The 18,296-nt window shown below is 46.5% G+C and overlaps 1 protein-coding gene across 3 annotated transcripts; it reads left to right on the forward strand.

The window, feature by feature from the left end:
- The first annotated feature begins 3,684 nt into the window (after positions 1–3,684).
- ACKR3 (atypical chemokine receptor 3) lies at positions 3,685–14,218 on the forward strand. 3 transcript variants are annotated; one of them, XM_032800042.2, is made up of 2 exons: positions 3,685–3,791; positions 12,252–14,218. In XM_032800042.2, the coding sequence occupies exon 2, from the start codon at positions 12,279–12,281 to the stop codon at positions 13,371–13,373; it is 1,095 nt and encodes a 364-aa protein (XP_032655933.1). In that variant the 5' UTR covers positions 3,685–3,791; positions 12,252–12,278; the 3' UTR covers positions 13,374–14,218. The 3 variants fall into 3 exon arrangements, with proteins under 3 accessions (XP_032655933.1, XP_032655934.1, XP_032655935.1); XM_032800043.2 differs by having other exon boundaries at positions 3,690–3,795; XM_032800044.2 differs by lacking the exon at positions 3,685–3,791 and adding an exon at positions 5,073–5,095.
- Positions 14,219–18,296: the final 4,078 nt, after the last annotated feature.

The following is an 18,296-nucleotide window of genomic DNA, read 5'->3' on the forward strand; positions in this document are numbered from 1 at the left end:
GAGTGGCTTCCTCAGGACTGGAAAAAGAGGATGATGGCTAGGGTTGCCAGGAGTCCGGTTTTTGACCGGAACATCTGGTTGAAAAGGGACCCTGGCGGCTGTTAAAAGTCCAGCTGGCAGCGCAGTGGGGCAGGCAGGCTCCCTGCCCGGCTCCGTGCGGCTCCTGGGAAGTGGCAACATGTCCCTCCAGGTCCGGGAACCACGGCCAATGGGAGCTGCTGGAGTGGCACCTGTAGTGGGGGCAGCGTGCAAAGCCAACTGGCCGCCCTTCCAATTAGGAGCTGGAGGGACATGTCACTATTTCCCGGGAGCCGCCTGAGGTCAGTGCTTCCTGGAGCCCACACCCCAACCCCCCTCCTGTGCCCCAACCCCCTGCCCCAGTTCAGAATCTCCTCCCACACCCAAACTCTCTCTCAGAGCCCGCATGCAGCCCCACACACCCCATCCCCTGTCCCAGCCTTGAGCACCCCACCTCACCCTGAACCCCTCATTTCTGGTCCCACCATGTCACCTGGATCCCCAGCCCAGAACCCATACCCCCTCCTGCACTCCTATCCCAGCCCTGAGCCCCCTCCCACACTCCGAACCCCTCAGCCTAGGGCCCCCTCCTGCACCTCAAGTCCTTCATCCCCAGCCCCACCCCAGAGCCCAGGCCCAGAGCCCTCATCACCTCCCACACCCCAACACTCTGCCTCAGCCCAGAGTCCCCCTTCCGCACTGCAAATTGCTCATTCCTGGCCTCACCCCAGAGCCCGAACCTCAGCCAGAGCCCTCACCCCCTCTGGTACCCCAACTCCATGCCCCAGCCCAGTGAAAATGAGTGGGTGAGCGAGGGTGGGGGAGAGCGAATGACGGAGGGAGGGGGGAATGGAGTGAGCAGGGGCAGGGCTGCAGGGCAGGGGGCGGGGCAAGGTTGTTTGGTTTTCTGCAGTTAGGAAGTTGACAACCCTAATGATGATACTATGTGGCCAGTGTTTCTTCCCACTGCCCCACACCATGTCCACCCACACTGGCCACCTTAAACATGCAGAGGTGGAGGAGATAATCGAATCAGAATTGGGGGTGTGGGGAACAGGGCAAATTTTGCTTTCCTGTGGGTATAAATTTGGAGTAACTCTACTTCTTCCTGAGAGTAGAATGTGGCCCTATGGAGTCCTGATTGCTGGCAGAGGAAGAGGCAATTAAAAGCCCAGTTAAAGCAGAAATGTTTTTCAAGGAGAACGAGGGTGTCCTGGTGGTTAATAGGGATGTTTTTAGCCAGAGGCCCTGTATATACAACAGTAAATAAGCTTTCCTTTCCCATGGACTTTTGTTTAGGGTATTCTTCTTAAAAGCTCCTTCTGGCATGACATAAAGTAACAGAGTCCCTTTCTCACTCTATGTGTTCTGAAGAAGTAACTGCTGCCCCCAGAGAATCTCTTAAAAGGCGGATGGTTTCATTCAGGCTCTTTCTTGAGAAGCAAAATAGATTCTGGTTTAAGAACACGCTGGCCAATAGATTTTAGGTAATGTTCTTAATCACTAATGTAGACATGGTGAAACACCGTAAAATATATTTGCTGGTGGTGGTCATCCCCAGGGTTTAAAGGTGCTCAAACCTGTCTACTCTGGTGTTTTTAAAAACGCACGGGTGTAAATGTGCTAGCTAACCTTTTTAGCTACACTAGACGAGGGCTCAGGTACAGACCCACTGGAGTAACAGAGAAGAACTTGGCCCTGACATTTGGAACGTCAGTTTCCTTTCCCCAGCTGTGTGTGGTGCATTAGGAAAAAAAAGAAGTGCAAATACATAATTTTGCTATGCCTATTTTAGGAATACATAGGACTGCGTGAATACCTGAGTCAGATCTCTTTTAGCTCTCAGCACTATTTTCAAGCTGCAGCAGTTGTGTACTCACATCGCACAATTTATAGTTTCACTCAAGGGAATTACTGCTTTGTTGGCAGGTAGATTACTGTCTAGTCCTAGCATCTACCCCTAGGAAGGGAAAACATCAAGCTGTGTTGCAGTGTTTTCATCTGAGTTGTAGAACTGAATCCATACAAATGGCTTTTTAGCCTTTGCTTGGGCATTGCAAAATGCAGCCTTTGGTGCCTAATGGGACATTTTCATGATGTGCTTTCATTTTAGTGACAGGGAGAGTGATGAGATGAGTTAGCAAGTCTTACATTTTGTCATCTTACTTTGGTCAGGTGTTGTTTTTTCTTGCCCTGGGAGCAGGACAACGGATATGAGTCTACTGCCTCCTATTGTATAATCAGTTCACAATTTTCTGGTGTCAGGAGAACACTTGGAACTTTTTTTTCCTGGTAAAAACTTTTTTTTCTCTCCATTGCTGCTTTATTATGTTGGAAGCATAGGTGCAGAAACTAGGGGTGTTGGGGGTGTTGCTGCACCCCCTGGCTTGAAGTGGTTTCCATTATATACAGGATTTGCGGCTTGGTTCAATGGCTGTCAGCACCCCCACAATACAAATTGTTCCAGCGCCTCTGGGTGGAGACTTTCTAACCATATAATGTCTGAACCTTGCAATCTCTGCTGTCAATTTTAGTGGATGTATAAAAATAATTTTTGGGGGGTGCTTTTTTTTAGGAGCCAAAATAGAATTGGATGGCAGTTTATTTCAGAACAACCCTACAAAGTGTTATCTCAGTGAAGACTGCTTTGAATTTTATTTTTATCTTTATGTTAAAAAAAAAATCTCAATCATCTTGTCTGAAAAGCTTCCATGGCTTGATTTTTAAAAAAGCTAAATTATAGATTCTCTGGTCTAAATTTTTAAGTGACTAATGATTTTAGTTGCCCAGTTGGGAAACTGTAAAGGGACCTGAATTTCAGAGGAAGGGCACTAAATAGTCTCTGAAAATTAGGCGTCTCTAATTGGGCACCAAAAATTAAAGCACAAAAATATCACTTGTTGGAATATTTTGCACTTTAAATTATGGTTCCAGTCCCCAAATTTGTTGCTTCCTATGGATGGAAAGGTGATTTTTTTTTAAACTGAAGTATCTTGGAATAAAATGTCAAAAAAAACCCCAACCCCAAACATTTTCTGAAGAGGAAAAACAAATATCTGACAATAACACAAATATTTATCTTAGATCAGCCAGGGAAAGAACATTAGCACTTGAAATTAGAATTAGACATTAGAATTTGGGCTTCTTCACAGATGAAAATACAAATGTCTTTCAGATTTTTAAGGGCCCTTTCCTGAAGTGTGTTTTGGGGTGTACTGAAACTGTAAATGTGATTTGTACTCTACAAAAGTGGTGATCAGTCAAACAAATTAAAATATATATATATAGAAAAGCCACACAACACAGTGGGCTTTGAAGATTTCAAGAAATTGGCCTTAAGATCAAAGTCTTCAGCAGAGTTAGGAAATACACCTTTTCGTGTGTGCATGTTTGTTAAAGGGATCAAAGATCTATAGACACCCAAGACAAGACAAACATTTGATAATTGAAGGAGACAGGCTAATGTTGGCTTTGGGGCTTTTAGCAGGATGTAGGTGACAGATCCCATTCAGAGGGACCCTGCCTCAGCTGTACTCGGCTTTCCCAGGGAGGTGATTGTGCAGAACTGCCCAGGCAGGAAACAACAATCCAGCCTCAACTTTCCACCTCCCCGTCCCAAGGATTTTGGGCAGAAACCTACTTACAAAGCTGCCATCTAGAGGCGCTTTTCTGCGGTGTATATAACAGCGAGGCAGCTGGAAAGAGCACTCAGTCTCTTGAAAACTGCTCTGCAAGCAGGGTCTGAAGGCAGGAGGAGGGGGAAAGCCCGGCCGGTAGGTAAGGCATGATCTCTGCTCTGCACTGCAAGGGGGGACTCCTGGGGCAGAACACGTGTCTGCTCTAGGGGGGAGATGCACCAAGGCTGGGAGAGGTGGGGGGCATCGGAGAGCTGCCTTGGAAACGAGTGTTGAACTGGAAAGGCGGGCAGCCTCCTCTCAGTGGGGCTGGGGAAGGCAAACCCAGTGCCCAGGGGGGAGCCAAGTGGCTTTGTTTTGACTTCTCGATTATTCAGTTTGGGTCTTGTATCGGAAAGAGTCACATCTTGCTCCAGTGCCTACTCCCCTCCTCTGGGCTCTGACCTCCAGACGTAACCCACTGACATGCCTGGGTCGTTTGGGCGAGCAAAGCCGCGTGGGCTACTTTATTGCAGCTTTCCCGAGACTTGTTAGGAAAACCTGCCACGCGTGGGAGCGGCGATTCTTTCCCCGGGGCTGGCTCGGGGGAGACTGAAAGCCGCAACGTGCGGGTTTGTGCCGGGGCAGTCAGTGGTATCGGTGACTCCCTGATGATAACCTCTGACCTTCCCTCCAATCCCAGGCTGCTGACCAGGCAGCTCAGCTCAGGAAGCTGCAAATCTCCACGTTACACAGAGTCCTGGTTCTTGATGAGCTCCGGGCTCACCGAATTGGATCTTTGGGTCTTTCACTCTTACGCGACCTCCCCGCACAGGCGAGAAAACGAACGAACCGGAGCTCAGATGCCCTGGCCACAAACGCCCCCTTTGAGAGGGGCTGGGGAAGTTGGTGGGACAGGCTGCAGGGCGGGGGCCTGGGGGTAACTTCTGGGGGGAGCTGTAGAGTTATCCCAGCCCGCTGGGAGAAGCGGAGTAATGAGGGTTCAGAATGGGAGAGTGCCTCGTTAAAGGGTTTCTGGCGGCGTTTGGGGCGGGCCCTAGAACGTGCATTGAAGGGCAGCAGTGGTCGCTTTTGCTCCGTTCTCGGACGCAGATGTTGCCTTTGTGTCCGTGCCTTTCTGGACGCACAACGTGGAGGTGAAGGAAGGGTGCGTCGCCTTTTTATTTGCATGCCTGGCAAAGGAAGCACCGCGCTGCTGGAGCCTCTTCGCAGCTTTTCACCAGCAGGGGGCCCGATTCGCCTCCCGTGGGAGCCCTGTCGGGCAAAACTGCCACTGGGAGCAGGATCGGGCCCCTCAGAGGGAGTGTATCTTTTTTTTCTTTGCAGTTCATCCTTCACCTTAGGCATGTTTCCAGGGAAAATCATTCCCAGGCTTCTAAAGCAGGGTTAGCGCTTTCTCTTCCCATTCTTGGGGTGAAATGTTGGAGTGAGAAATACAGCAGGTATTGGATGCAAAAAGGTAAAATGATATTGCAAACCCCAACTATTCCCCCCAACCTGGGTGTGTGGGAGAGTTATCCCTCCACACCCCTAAAAGAATCCTGTGGAATGAAAAGCAACCCCCTCCCCCGCCAGACTGATCAGACCTAAAGATGTATGGTGTTGTTCTATGAAGTAATTCACACCATACAGAGAGAAGGGCCCCATTAGCAGCAATCCTCAGAGGATCTATAAATATCTCCTAATGGGGGCCCATCGACTTTCTGGATTTGAGATGCCTTTACACTCTGAACAGTAGCTTTTTGTGCGACTTTCAGGCATAAACTGTTTCCATCCATCGGGAGAATGCAGGAGCTGCTTGGGTTTAACACAAACGGAAGAGAACGCAGACTAGCAGGGTAGGCAAAGTGAGTAGCATACCTGTATCTAAGCTGCTTATATGTGCTCAAGCATCTCTCTCAAAAGTATTATGCATAGCCACTGTCCATGCTTGTCTGAGAGGGACTTTAAAGGCCAGGCGTATTGATGGTGCAATGCAAACATTTGGCAGATGGAGAAATTCCCTCTCCCTGGGTTTGAAGAGGTGGTGATTGCAACAATATCTTCCTGCCCCTGTTAACTCTGAGACTAGTTTTGCTTTCAGTTGTACACTGGTGTAAATCCAGAGTAGCTCCGTGGAAGTTAATGGATCTCCTGTGGATTTCCAGTGGTGTGGCTGGGAACAGCTTGGCTGTTTGGTAAGTGCTGACAGCATGCCTGGCACTTCTCAAGAGACACAATGGAGAGGGTGCCTGCACTGAGACTTCACAGGTGAAGGGCTTGATCCTGCAAACACCTACCACTGAGTATAGTGCTGGCATCAGACTCTTTAAGTGTTCCCAGGATCGGGCCCTAAACACCAAACCAGAAAAGACCCTGGGAAGACACAAGAAGGATTAACACAATGATATTACACCCATACAGTAATAGCTGAGGGTTTTCAGTACCAGGATAACTCACTCTCAGGATAGATTGCCCTATCAAGCCGGACAGCGAAAAGTACCTTGCCTAAATGCTTTTTCATAGCAGATAGTTCTTATCAGCCCAAAGAAAGCGAGTGAGAGGAAAGAAGGGGAGGGGAGTGTAAAGCTGTCTGGAATTGGTTGGCTGAGACACAGATAGTGGGAATGATTGCAGAATTGCAGACCAGAGATAGCTTGAAGAAATCTCAGAACAACTCTTTGTTAGGGGTCCAGTGTATGTTGATGGGTCGGGTAGCTACTCTCTTCTCCTGTACTGAGCTCTCTAATTTAAAACGGATTGTTCCTTTAAATGTAAGGTGACATCAGTTCGCAGCCTTCCATGCTAACCCACCATGGTGTGTAAAAAGCAAGCTGAACCCAGAAAGGGTCAAATGGCTTTAGTCAGCCTCACTGAGGGCTTTTTTCCCGCCTCCCCACCCCTGAAACTAATCTGGATGGGAACCTGAGCTCTGGGTACACAGCCAATCCCAGACGACAGACAGACTGGCCCTTTGCATGCTGTAATCTCTGAATATAGCTGTCAGGATTTCAATTCGAGCAGCCCCTCCCCAGTTGGGGATTTGAGCACAATGGACCATATCAGCTTTCTGGATGGAGCTCTTTTATCACTGAGTGGGGCTGTGGGTTTATATAGATGCACACATGGAGGTACTCACACACGCAGGGCAAAGGGCTAGTGGCCTGCTAAGATTCACCCAATGTACAGGACAGCCCTAATTTGCATGAGTGGGCAAGATTGCATTGTTTTTGGCTTGGCTGGCTGGTCTGGTGAGCCAGCTTTGCTAGTCTAGGCTCAGTGGTGGCAGGTGGCCATAGAGTCCACAGATCAGTTTAAGCTCTCTGCTTTCAAGGGATATTATGCTCCCGTTTTTGCTTACATTTCAACAGGGAATAGTTACGCTGTATGTTTTCTGTGACCCCGATGACCTAACACCATGCATTGCCTTGGGTTGTCTTAGATTACATTTGCTTATAAGTAACCTTAGAGGCTTCCTAATGGTATGAGGATGATGTCTTCAGATATTAAACTGATAAGAATAGATACCTCACTTGATGAGAGTTAACTTGGATCAGTGGCTTTGTTTGTGAAATCAACCGTTCATTCAACTATTAATATATCTCCCTAGATCAGGTGATGCCCTTCCAGTCTGCTTTTTAGGCATCCAAAGCAGTGTGTGTGTGAGGGGAGAGGGGCTAGTTTTACAAAAGGGGTAAATGTGACCCAAAGGTAAATCCTTTTGAATTGGAGCAGTATTGCCAATCCCCACTCTTCAAAAATCATGAGTCAGACCCCCCCCCCCCCTTCAAATCCCATGATTGGCTTAACAGTCATGAGATTTTTTTTTTAAAGTCAGGGTGCTGTTTGCTTCCTGGGTTTTGAGGGACTAGGGCATACAGGGATCACATTTTCAAACTTTTCTCCACAACCATGAGGCCTTGAAATGTTTACAAAAAAATGAAAGCACAGATTCTCCCATAATCCTGCTGGCAACTGCAACTTTAACATTTTGACTTGGAAAGACAGGTCGCTGAAAACAGACTGCTTTTTTATTTATAGCCCTCTCCCCGAGATGTCCCCTGACTAAGATCTTGTTGGGGACTTTATTTCCTGTGCAAACTTAACACCATTCACAGCCCTTGGGCTGAGGATGAGATAGCTTCTCTATAGGAAGTTTTATATGCTGATTTTTCCACATGAAACTCACTGGGGCATGTGGCTTTAAGCCAATGTTGTCTTAACTGAATCTTCTAGTCTCCTTGAACCAAACACATTGCTCTTGTAACTCCCCTGATCTCGATAGCGTAGCACCAGAGAGGGATTTGGCCCATCTTTGGCAGCTGGCTCATAAACACACAGCACGCAGGTGGATAGTTTTGGCAGATGTGGCTGAGAAATCCTCAGCAAAATTTCTGAGGCAGATAGGCTCAGAATGATTGATTTATTGATTTATTCTCCTGAGATGCCATAACAGCAAAGTGCATGGAAACCTCTGTCTTGTGCCCTCTGACTTTCATGTCAGAATAAATCAAGAGGTCAGCATGAGCTTTCTCTCTCCCTGTCCTTTGTGCCAATAACAGTGGTTATTACAAAACTCTGGTAGCCTGTTCTGAGAATTGCTGAGCAGCTGGAAGTCCAGCTGAAGTCAGCAGAAGCTACGATTGCTCAACACTTGGGAAAACTCGAACCCAGTGGCTCCTGTCTATGGTACTTATCTGGCCCCCATCACAGTATCTCACACACTTTAATGCATTTATCCTCAGAACACCCCTAAGAGGCAGGGCAGGCCTATTCTCCCCATTGTACAGATGGGGGAACTGAGGCCCAGAGAGACTTGCCCAAGACACATCGGCAGTTTGGGGCATGGGAGGGGATTGAACCCAGGCTAGTGCCTAACCACTGGACTGTCCTTGCCCATGATGGAGAAGGAAGAATCATTGAATGAATCGTCTTCAATCCATTCTTGCTCTGTGATGAGTTTGATTCTCTTTGTGTGAAATCAGATGTGTTCTGCCTTTAGAGTGAGTGGGACTTGTTGGGCCAGATCCTCAGAGGATGTAAATCAATGTAGCTCTATTGACTTCTGGGGCTGGATCTGGCTTACTGTGTTTTGCAGGCTTCTCTGTTTGTTGTGGCTGTTACGCTAGAGGAGTCAAGTAACACCAGTGGGAGCTAATGCCTTTTGCAGTGGGAAGTGCACATGGACCATCATCCTTCTAGCCCATGGACATTCTGAAGGCAGAGCTTTGGGAGCAAAACGGGCGTTGTTAAATAAAAAAGTAACCCGTTGTTTTAATAAGGACAGCCCCGCTTCAGCAAAACGAAGTTGTACTGTACAGTACTCAGTACTGGAGGAACTGCTCTTTGTGGCTAATCATAGAGGACAGGATCTTATTCGAAGAGCTGTGTTCCTCGCTGGTTTCCATTCAGTTCTGGGCATGCGCGAAGCTGTAGGGTTTAAATAACGAGCTCAGAGAGAAATCTCCTCTGACCTATGCAGCGATGAGGATTTCATCTTCCAGACTCTCTCTAGCAAAAGGAATAACCCGTCCGCTGTGGAAATCAGTGTGTTCGGGTCTCCTGGTAGCACTGCTACAGGCACTGTATAGAATGCAAAGAGAAGAGTTAGTGCGCCTCAGAGAGGAGGCTAGACCTTCATGGGAAGGAGGGGGCCCTCAGGTGTACTTCCCACTGCCACTTGAACCGCGCTTTGTACGCAAGCAACTACCTCCCTGCAGGGCCGGGCTCTCCTCATGCACTCGTTGCAGTTTCAGTCCCCAACAGAGTAGTGCTTTGAGCAGCCCAACGTTATCTCACGTGGGGCTGATTTTCCTTGTTAGTTCTTGCAACGTAGCAGGCCCCACAAACCCTGCTGAAGCGTCCCCTGGATCCGAAAGCTTCTTTAACGAGGAGAGAGGGAGATCGGGGCTGGTCACAAATGCGGACTGCCGTGTAAATGCTCTCTTTGGCGTGGCACCGTAACAGTTTCTTAAATCAAATTAATATTGCCCCAAAGGCAGCAGCAAAAAGCAGAAGGAGTGGGTCATAGCGACACCCTTTTCCTTTAATGGGAGAGGCTGCATATGTGTGAATAAAACCCCAACCCTTGGGCCTGGCAACAATCCAAGATGTCTAAATGTCAGAAAACAGTTCTGTCCTAAAGGGGAGAAGAGGAAAGGAAACATAAAATAAAGCCATGAAGTGAGGCAAAGATGGAGGAATTTCTTGTCCAGCTGACCCTGGTGTAGCGCCCCTCCGGGCCTGCCCAGGAGACCTGCTTCTAAAGCCCGGCCCAGTGGGCGAGGGAGTAAAGGGAAGTGCTACATGTTAAGGTGAAGGGACTAGCAGAACAACACTCCTTTCCACACAGTCTGGGCCGGATTGTGGCAGTTAATTACTGCCCTGCCCTTGAGGGGCAGCACTGCATGCTCTCCCTCAGTAACCCCACCCAGGTATTTCTGCCCACCACTTACACCGGTGCCCTAGGAGGGAGTTGGTATGACATCCAGTGGTCGTACCTTTTTCCTCTTGTCAGACTGGTATGTAGCATCCCTATGGCTTGCGGAAGGGTCTGTTCTCTTGTGACAGCAGAGATTTCAGAACATGCTCAGCTGAATGAAGATGGAGGCCTTTGTCCCGTTCTCAGTGACACTGGTTTATAAAGCACAGGTAGCTCCACTGGAACCAGCGGGCCTGATTCTCCACTGCCCTGTTCCTGGTGGTGTCATTTACCCCAGTGCTAAGTGCATATAGGACGCTCCCAAACTGGGCCTCAGCGCGCCCTCTCACCAGTGCTCAGGTTTCAGGCTCATTGTGTACTTCCATAAACAACTGCAGGCCATGGGGAGTTAGGCCCACTGGGGCGAAACCACAATGAGTGAGAGGAGAATTGGGTCCCAGTTGCCCTTAACCCTTCACTCCTTCTGGCTGATCCCAGGCATAGCTGCTGCTCCTGGTCGTGGCTTCATGCTCATGGCAACTAACTGGAATGATTTCATTTTAAGCCCCAAATAAAACCTAGAGCTCAGAGCAAGAATCTATAATCACTTTGGAGAGCTCTGACCCTTTGCTTCCAAGGAACTTGTCCTCAAGCCTTTTCCTGCTGCTACTGCATATGCACAAAGATGTATGATGGCTAGCATATCCAGTAGGGCTATTAAAGATATGGGGCATCTCATTAAATCCCTATTCACTTCTCCTTGTGGAGACTCTTCCCTGCTCGTTGCCTGGCTGCACGTTGATGTAGTTCCTGTATGGTGATCTATGGCTTCAGCAGCCTCCTAAAGGTCTTGTCTATACTTCGAATTTGCCCTGGTTTCTGCCATTGGTATTGCTGCGCCCGTGCAAACTACAGGTGGATTTACTCCTGGTTCAAATCATTTCTTTGCCTGTCTATACTAAGGATTTGGTGCAACAAAACTGGTGCCTGGCTGAAACAGGCTAAATCTAAGTGTAGTGTAGATATAACACACTGATCAGCGCATTTTAAATGTCTCCGTCTGCCTGATCCACAACAGAGGTGAGTCTGTTACAGTTCCTTCTACTGTGCCTGCGATAGATACTCATACTTTTATCTCCTGAGATCCCTGGTTCAGTCAGCCATCTTGGCAGCCATCACATAGACAAGGTCTTAGAAAGGCTGACTTGCTGCTGTGGGTGGTATTGTGCTGTCCACAGGGCTTTTTGCCACTCTCGATGTGTGGCAGTAACTGCCACAATGTGTCCAGGATTTTGTGGAAAGCTGTAACATTCTGTTGGTCCCATCCTTCTGCTGGCAACACACGTAACAAATAGCTCACCTCTTTATCCACTCTGCAGACAGAGGAACTGTTGAAGCAAAGATAATAATAGAAAGTGTGTGGTGCTGAGAGAAAGGCTGAGCTTTAGCAGCTGGGGTGAGGGCGTATTCTTAATTCCAAGATTTCGTCTAAAAAAGAAAAATGAGTCCTGCCACTCTAAGTTACACAGCAGTAAGGCTCCAATTCTCTCAATCCTACACCATAATTGTTAAACACAGAGGGATACTTCATTATATGTAATTGAGGGGGGCCTGGACTGAAATTTGAAATTGGGAGGAGAGTACAAAGGTCTGAGGTCTACACTTCTGTTTAATGCATCTGGAGCTGTACTTGATGTGATGCTTAACAGAACCTGTGGTAACTGTTTTACAGTACTCTCTCAGCCAGAGCAATTCTACTATGCTTGAGGGAGTGCAGATAAAATGGCTTAAAGATTTCCCTGCTAAACGCGATAGCATCATCTTTTATGTTGCAGAAGACCGAGTCAGTCGCGTGACATTTATTTGGCCACGGTGTACTTTGTGCATTTCACACCCAGGGACTACAGCCAACCTGATGATGTCATACACAGACTAATAAAAAAGCACACAAAAAGCCAATGTTGTTTCTCTTTTGCAGACCAGATGAGTTTTGTTGTGTGTTCCTCAGTCCCAGTTTGCTCTCCTTTTCTCTTTAACTGAAAGTAGTTTATGAGGATACGACACAATTTAAATAAAGCATCCAATGGACAAAATGTTTGCAGAGTGATAGCACAAGTGTTTTGCTACAAGGACAGTAGTGGAGAACTCTAACCCTTGCTAACCAAGATATTTTCTTCTTACTCTTATATTGGTTTTAGGTTATTTGGATTCCAAATTGACCGGCCATGAGTGCAATTGACTTGACTTCCATCCTTGATCTTCTGGACGTGGGAAATTTCTCTGATAGCAACTGGACGTGCAACAATGGAGACTGCATCATTGTGGACACACTCTCATGCCCAAGCACACTTAATAAAAGTGTCTTATTGTACACCCTCTCTATCTTCTATATCTTTATCTTTGTGACAGGGCTGGTGGCCAACTCAGTGGTTGTCTGGGTCAATCTCCAGGCCAAAGCGACCGGTTATGAAACCCACCTCTACATCTTCAATCTAGCCATCGCCGACTTGTGTGTTGTCATCACCCTTCCAGTCTGGGTGGTCTCCCTTGTCCAGCATAACCAATGGCACATGGGAGAAATCACATGCAAGATCACTCACCTCATATTTTCCATCAACTTGTATGGAAGCATCTTCTTCCTGGCATGTATGAGTGTGGACCGCTACCTCTCAGTTGCCTACTTCACCAATTCCAGTAACTGCAAGAAGAAGATCATCCGACGCTTCATCTGCATCTTTGTGTGGCTTCTCGCCTTCTGTGTCTCTCTCCCAGACACCTATTACCTGAAGACCGTCTCTTCAAACAATGAAACTTACTGCCGCCCTCTCTATCCGGAGGAGAGCTTCAAAGAGTGGCTGGTTGGCATGGAGCTCATCTCTGTTGTGTTGGGCTTTGCCATTCCTTTTCCCATCATTGCTCTTTTTTATTTTCTCCTTGCAAGGACCATCTCTGCCTCCAGTGACCAAGAAAGGAAGAGCAATGGGAAGATCATTTTCTCTTACGTTGTTGTGTTTCTTGTCTGCTGGCTGCCCTACCATGTGGTGGTCCTGCTTGACATCTTCTCAGTCCTTCATTTTATACCCTTCAGTTGTCAAATGGAGAACTTTCTGTATGCTGCTCTTCACGTCACCCAGTGTTTCTCCCTCATCCATTGCTGCATCAACCCCATCCTCTACAGCTTCATCAACCGAAATTACAGATACGAGCTCATGAAAGCCTTTATTTTCAAGTACTCAGCCAAAACAGGCCTCACCAAACTTATTGATGCTTCCAGAGTATCAGAAGCTGAGTACTCTGCTCTGGAGCAAAATGCCAAATGATCACCACTCCACAAGGACTCCTCTTGGACCTTTTCATACTTGTCTCTGATGGGGTGTGAATTCACAGCTTGGAAGAGAAATAAAGAACTATAATTTAAATTTAGAGTTTGGAGAAAAACCAAAATCATGCATTTATTTTAATGTGTTTTGTTTTATCTACTGCTAGCTAATCCAGACTTTCTGGACTGAGACCAGGGTGCAAATTCTATGCAAATGGGGGAGAATTTGTAGTAAACAAAGCCATTGTATACCACGGATATCACATGTTTTCAGGATAGGCTTTTTTCCCATGTGTAAAGGAGACCCTCTCTTGGTTTCATTGTATATGTGTTATATAGATATAGATATATATATATAGTATGTTGTATTTAAAAACCCAAGACTTTATTTTCTGGCTGTTGGCGTACCTTATATAAATCTCTTTGAAAGTTTAAATATATTTTTATCATGTATTTGAAGTGTATTGCTGGTAATTGTATCCAGAGCGCTGTAGTCTGAATGTTAGATAATCCAATTATAATCAAAATGAATGACAAAGGATGACATTAATAGCTGTATGGAGATTATGTATTATATGTGTGTGTGTGTCTACTTTGGCTGGCACATTTTATTTACAACAGCTTTATGTTGTGGTTTATACCTATATGTAATAAGCTGTATGTACAGTGCTGTGATATAATTTCACATCATATTAAAATTAACAGTAATGTAAGAGTCAGGTTAACTCCTGTTTCTGTGTTTCACCAAGCAGTATCCTTATGCACAAAATGAATGACCTTATTTCCAAGAGTCCTCTCTATTTGTAAGTTATTTTAAAAAAAATAAAGATCTGGAAAAATACAGAACAGTGGTTTAACATCTTTTCTTTTTTTTTTCAACTAACCCTTTTACTTTCTTTGATGCAGACCTGTCACAGGCATCTATCTATCTATCTATCTATCTATCTATCTATCTATCTATCTATCTCATATGCTAATGGGAGACAGAAACAATTTAAAGAGGAATGTCAAATGGGATTTGCTAAGGGGGAAAAACAGTAGTGTGGATGGGAGTGGGCTTTTGAACAATCTATTTGGAAGATGAGTCAGCTTTTGAAGTAAAGACTCTTAAGGTAAAGGCTGCTGGGAAACACAGGATCCTGAGGCTACGTCTTCACTACCCGCCGTATCGGTGGGTAGCAATCGATTGCTCAGGGATCGATATATTGTGTCTCATCTAGAGACGATATATTGATCCCCAAACGGACTTATATCGATTCCGGAACTCCACCAACCCGAATGGAGTTACGGAGTCAACATGGGGAGCTGCGGACATCGATCCCGCGCCATGAGGACGGTGAGTAATTCGATCTTAGATACTTCGACTTCAGCTACGTTATTCACGTAGCTGAAGTTGCGTATCTGAGATTGATTTTCCCCCGTAGTGTAGACCAGCCCTGAGACTGACTACACATACAAAACAAAACTTGGAGAGTGTAATAAAGCAATAAGATTTGACATAAACTAGGCTTAGTCCCTTGCTATTTCATTGCTCTAGAATTCAGAGGTTTGCAAGCTTCCTTCTGACAGACCGACTATTTTTAACTCACTTTATGGCTTCCTTTCTTATTATTATTTGTATCACCATAGTACCTAAGAGGCCTAGTCATGTACCAGTACCCCATTGCGCTAGGGGCTGTACAAACAGAACAGAAAGGCGCTCCTTGCCCCAAGCAGCTTCCAACGTAAGTACTTGCAACATCAAATTTGCAAACCATTGGGCCAAAGTCAGCCAACCAAGGAGAGCCACTGAAGCTCATGGCATCACAAAGGTTCTTTACTCCTTTGCCAGGTAATATACGATCATATGGGTAACCTCTTTCTGTGCTGACTGGCTTACTTTCATTGTTTTGCATGCCTCTTTAAAGATTGCGCTCTGGCAGTTATTTCCCAGTCAAGGTTGCTGTTGAACTTCCATTACAAACCTCATTTTGGCTCCCCTTCCAAAATAAATAAAAAATCAATTTTGAAATTGGTAGGTTGCGGTTTTCCTACAAAATTTGGATATGGCATTCCTGAATCAGATGCCCTAAAAACTGTCTGTCAGGGTTCAAAAGTCTTCTATCCCTTCGCCCACACTTTCCTTGGGCCTATTCTATGCTGCAAAATTTTACAGGTTAAAAGTTTCCTTATTTCAGCGCAGCCTTACATGCAGCGACACTCAAAAGCGAGACCTCAAAATCCTTATTTTTCTGTCAGTCAAACTAAACTGCCTCCCCAAAAGACAGAAGTCCTCTATTGCCATTCATTCACCAGTACAGTGCCAGAGTGGACGCTACATTACCATTACTGATTCCAACAGTCCTCCTGGAGCAATCCCACAATGCCCCTATCCCTGTAGTGACAATTGCTCTGGTCACAATTTTGAATCTGGTCAAACTTTGTAGTGAAAATATGGCTTTAGTTTTCTTTTGCAAGAAAAAACAAAACAGAAACCAGGAGATAATTAAAGTCTTAGTTTACTAGATTCTCTTAGTAAGGACTTGTCTACTTAGGAAAGTTTGACCAGTTATATCAATATGGTGAAAGCAATATAGTAACCAATGTATAAATTTCCATGAGGACACTCTCTTATTCCAGCATAAGAATGTCTTTTAACAGTTTAGATTAGACCGTTTCCAATAACACATAAACTAAACTGGAAAAAGGCACACTTATACTGGAATAAGAGTGTCCTCCTGGGGCATTATGCCTGTATCAGCTTAAATTTACACCTTAGGTTAAACTTTCCTCTCTAGACAAGAATACAGTACCTGGGACCAAAACTGAATCAAATTGAAGTCTAATTTGAAACACTGTCAGTTTTTGCAATTTGTAACATTTCTCTGGATTGTGAGTTCTGGGGAGAATCGTGTCAAAGTTCAGAATTGCTGGAGCTGATTTTTTTAGAATAAACAGATAAGCAAATCTCAGGCCCTCTTCCTTTGCAGAGATGAATCTCAGAAAATGATTAGGCAGGGTGAGGCATGCAATGGGCAGGCAGAGCATAGGCCAAGGTTCATTCCTTCCCTTCAGCATTCCCGTGTCAGAAACCATCTGTGTGAAGAGAGGAAGGGAGTAAATTCCCAGGCCCATGAGGAGTGCCAGTGAAATCACAGAGTAGTTCAGAACTTGAGGTGTTAACTATACTTGGATGACTTCAACAGGAAGAGTGTGACCTACATTAAAAGTGCCTCCTATGGGGTAAGAATACCTGTATAGATGGATGAAATCTAATTGTTGTAGTCCCATTTACCTTCCAAGCTTCACACACCATCTCCCCTAAGTGCCACATTTTGTATTAGGGTCTGAATTAATAGGAAGACATTGACCATCGCCTGCTGTGAGCGAGCTCCGGACTTCTGCCCAAGATGACTCCCGGTCCTTGTGTAGTCCCAGCATACGGATGGAAGACCTGACGAATGGCCTGGTAGGCTTGAATGAAAGGGAGGCGAAGCCCTTCCACTTTTTGTCTGCTCTGTTGGGGGCAATTCCAGCATAGAGGTGGAACAGGCGTGTTGCTCCCGTCATGCATTATTTTAAGACTGTCTGTGACAGAGCGCCATCAGCAGCAGCCTGACCGCTGACATGGCCGCCGCCTGGAGAAAGCTGCAGGCCCAGCCCTGGGTGGGGGATTGTGAGCAGCTGGGTGACAGTCACTGGGCTAACAAGGTAATTGGGGGATAATATAAGGAGAGGAAAGAAGCAGGGGCAGCTGAAGAGGGTGCTCAAGAGGAGTGTAGAGGGTGGGCCTACGCTGGGGAGTAAGAGCTACAGGGAAGCCAGTCCATGTTATAAGCCTGTGTTGCATGTTAGGGTGAGGTAAGAGGGTGGACAGATGGCCTGGTATGTTTGTGACTGAGACCCTCTGAGTTGGCCCAGCCAGGGAGGCTCACCAGGTAGCGATGGGCCCCCCTCCCCCGGACACTGCTGTAATTCGGTGTCACTGCAGTATAGCCTGTAGGTTTCTTTGCATGTCCTCCAGAGGCACATATGAGTCTACTGTTTGGTGATAGGCATCTCAGCTCAGGGACAGGCGGTGACTGGTAGTAATAGAAGCGCTGACAGTGCTATGCAGACAGCTTCCTGCCCTAAGGATCCTACAGTATAAGGGCTATATGTTGCCTGCTGCAAGCAGAAGCACAATGAAAGGATGGCGGTGGGGCTGCCCTTAAGTAGAGGGTCCCCCCTCAATCAAGAGAAATTCAGCTGTGATTCCTTGTGGCGGCTTCCCTGGGATGGACTCCAGAATGGCAGCTCCACCTTTCTTGGAGGAGGTGCCCTGTATAGTCCCCTGCATACCTGGCTAGCTTTGGTGTCTAGTGTCAGGGGGCAGGTGGATCACGTCCCTAACCCTTTTACGCACTATGGAGGCACTAGCAGAGAGCAAAGCTTGTGCTTTCCAGCCACATGTTGACTAGTCCACATGCAGACCTGCAAGGGAGAGAGGCATGTGCCTCGCACAGCGGATGATGCCAAGCTGGGCTTCATTTGGACACCTCACAGAATGGTGTGACAGCAAACGACAAGGCCAGAGGGGTTGTCATGGGGCCGGGGAGCGTGGAATATCACAAAGGGGAAAGACCGTAAGATACAGCTGTTCTTACATAGGATGCATTTGGAACTTTTTAAATGGAGAAATCAAACAATTTCAGGGAAATGTTTTGATATTGATGAAAAAAGAAAACTGGGCCAAAAATGCCAACCCGCTGTACTCACCAGGGTCCACATTCCACCACCTGGACTGACTTTGCTATTACAAAGCATGACTGGACTGCTTTGAATGCTGGGAAAAGGTGAGTTTCTCAGGACCACACAAGTAACTGAAAGTAGGGGTATAGAAGGGAACAGGAATGTCTCCTAGGGAGACCAAGCCCTTTAAGGAAAAGAGGGGCCAGGCCTGTCA

Source organism: Chelonoidis abingdonii, chromosome 10 (genome assembly GCF_003597395.2).
Source record: "Chelonoidis abingdonii isolate Lonesome George chromosome 10, CheloAbing_2.0, whole genome shotgun sequence".
NCBI classification, from domain to species: domain Eukaryota; kingdom Metazoa; phylum Chordata; order Testudines; family Testudinidae; genus Chelonoidis; species Chelonoidis abingdonii.

What these genes read in the sequence shown, in the direction of transcription:
- ACKR3 (XM_032800042.2), top strand. Translation starts at nt 12,279, where the DNA reads ATGAGTGCAATTGACTTGACTTCCATCCTTGATCTTCTGGACGTGGGA.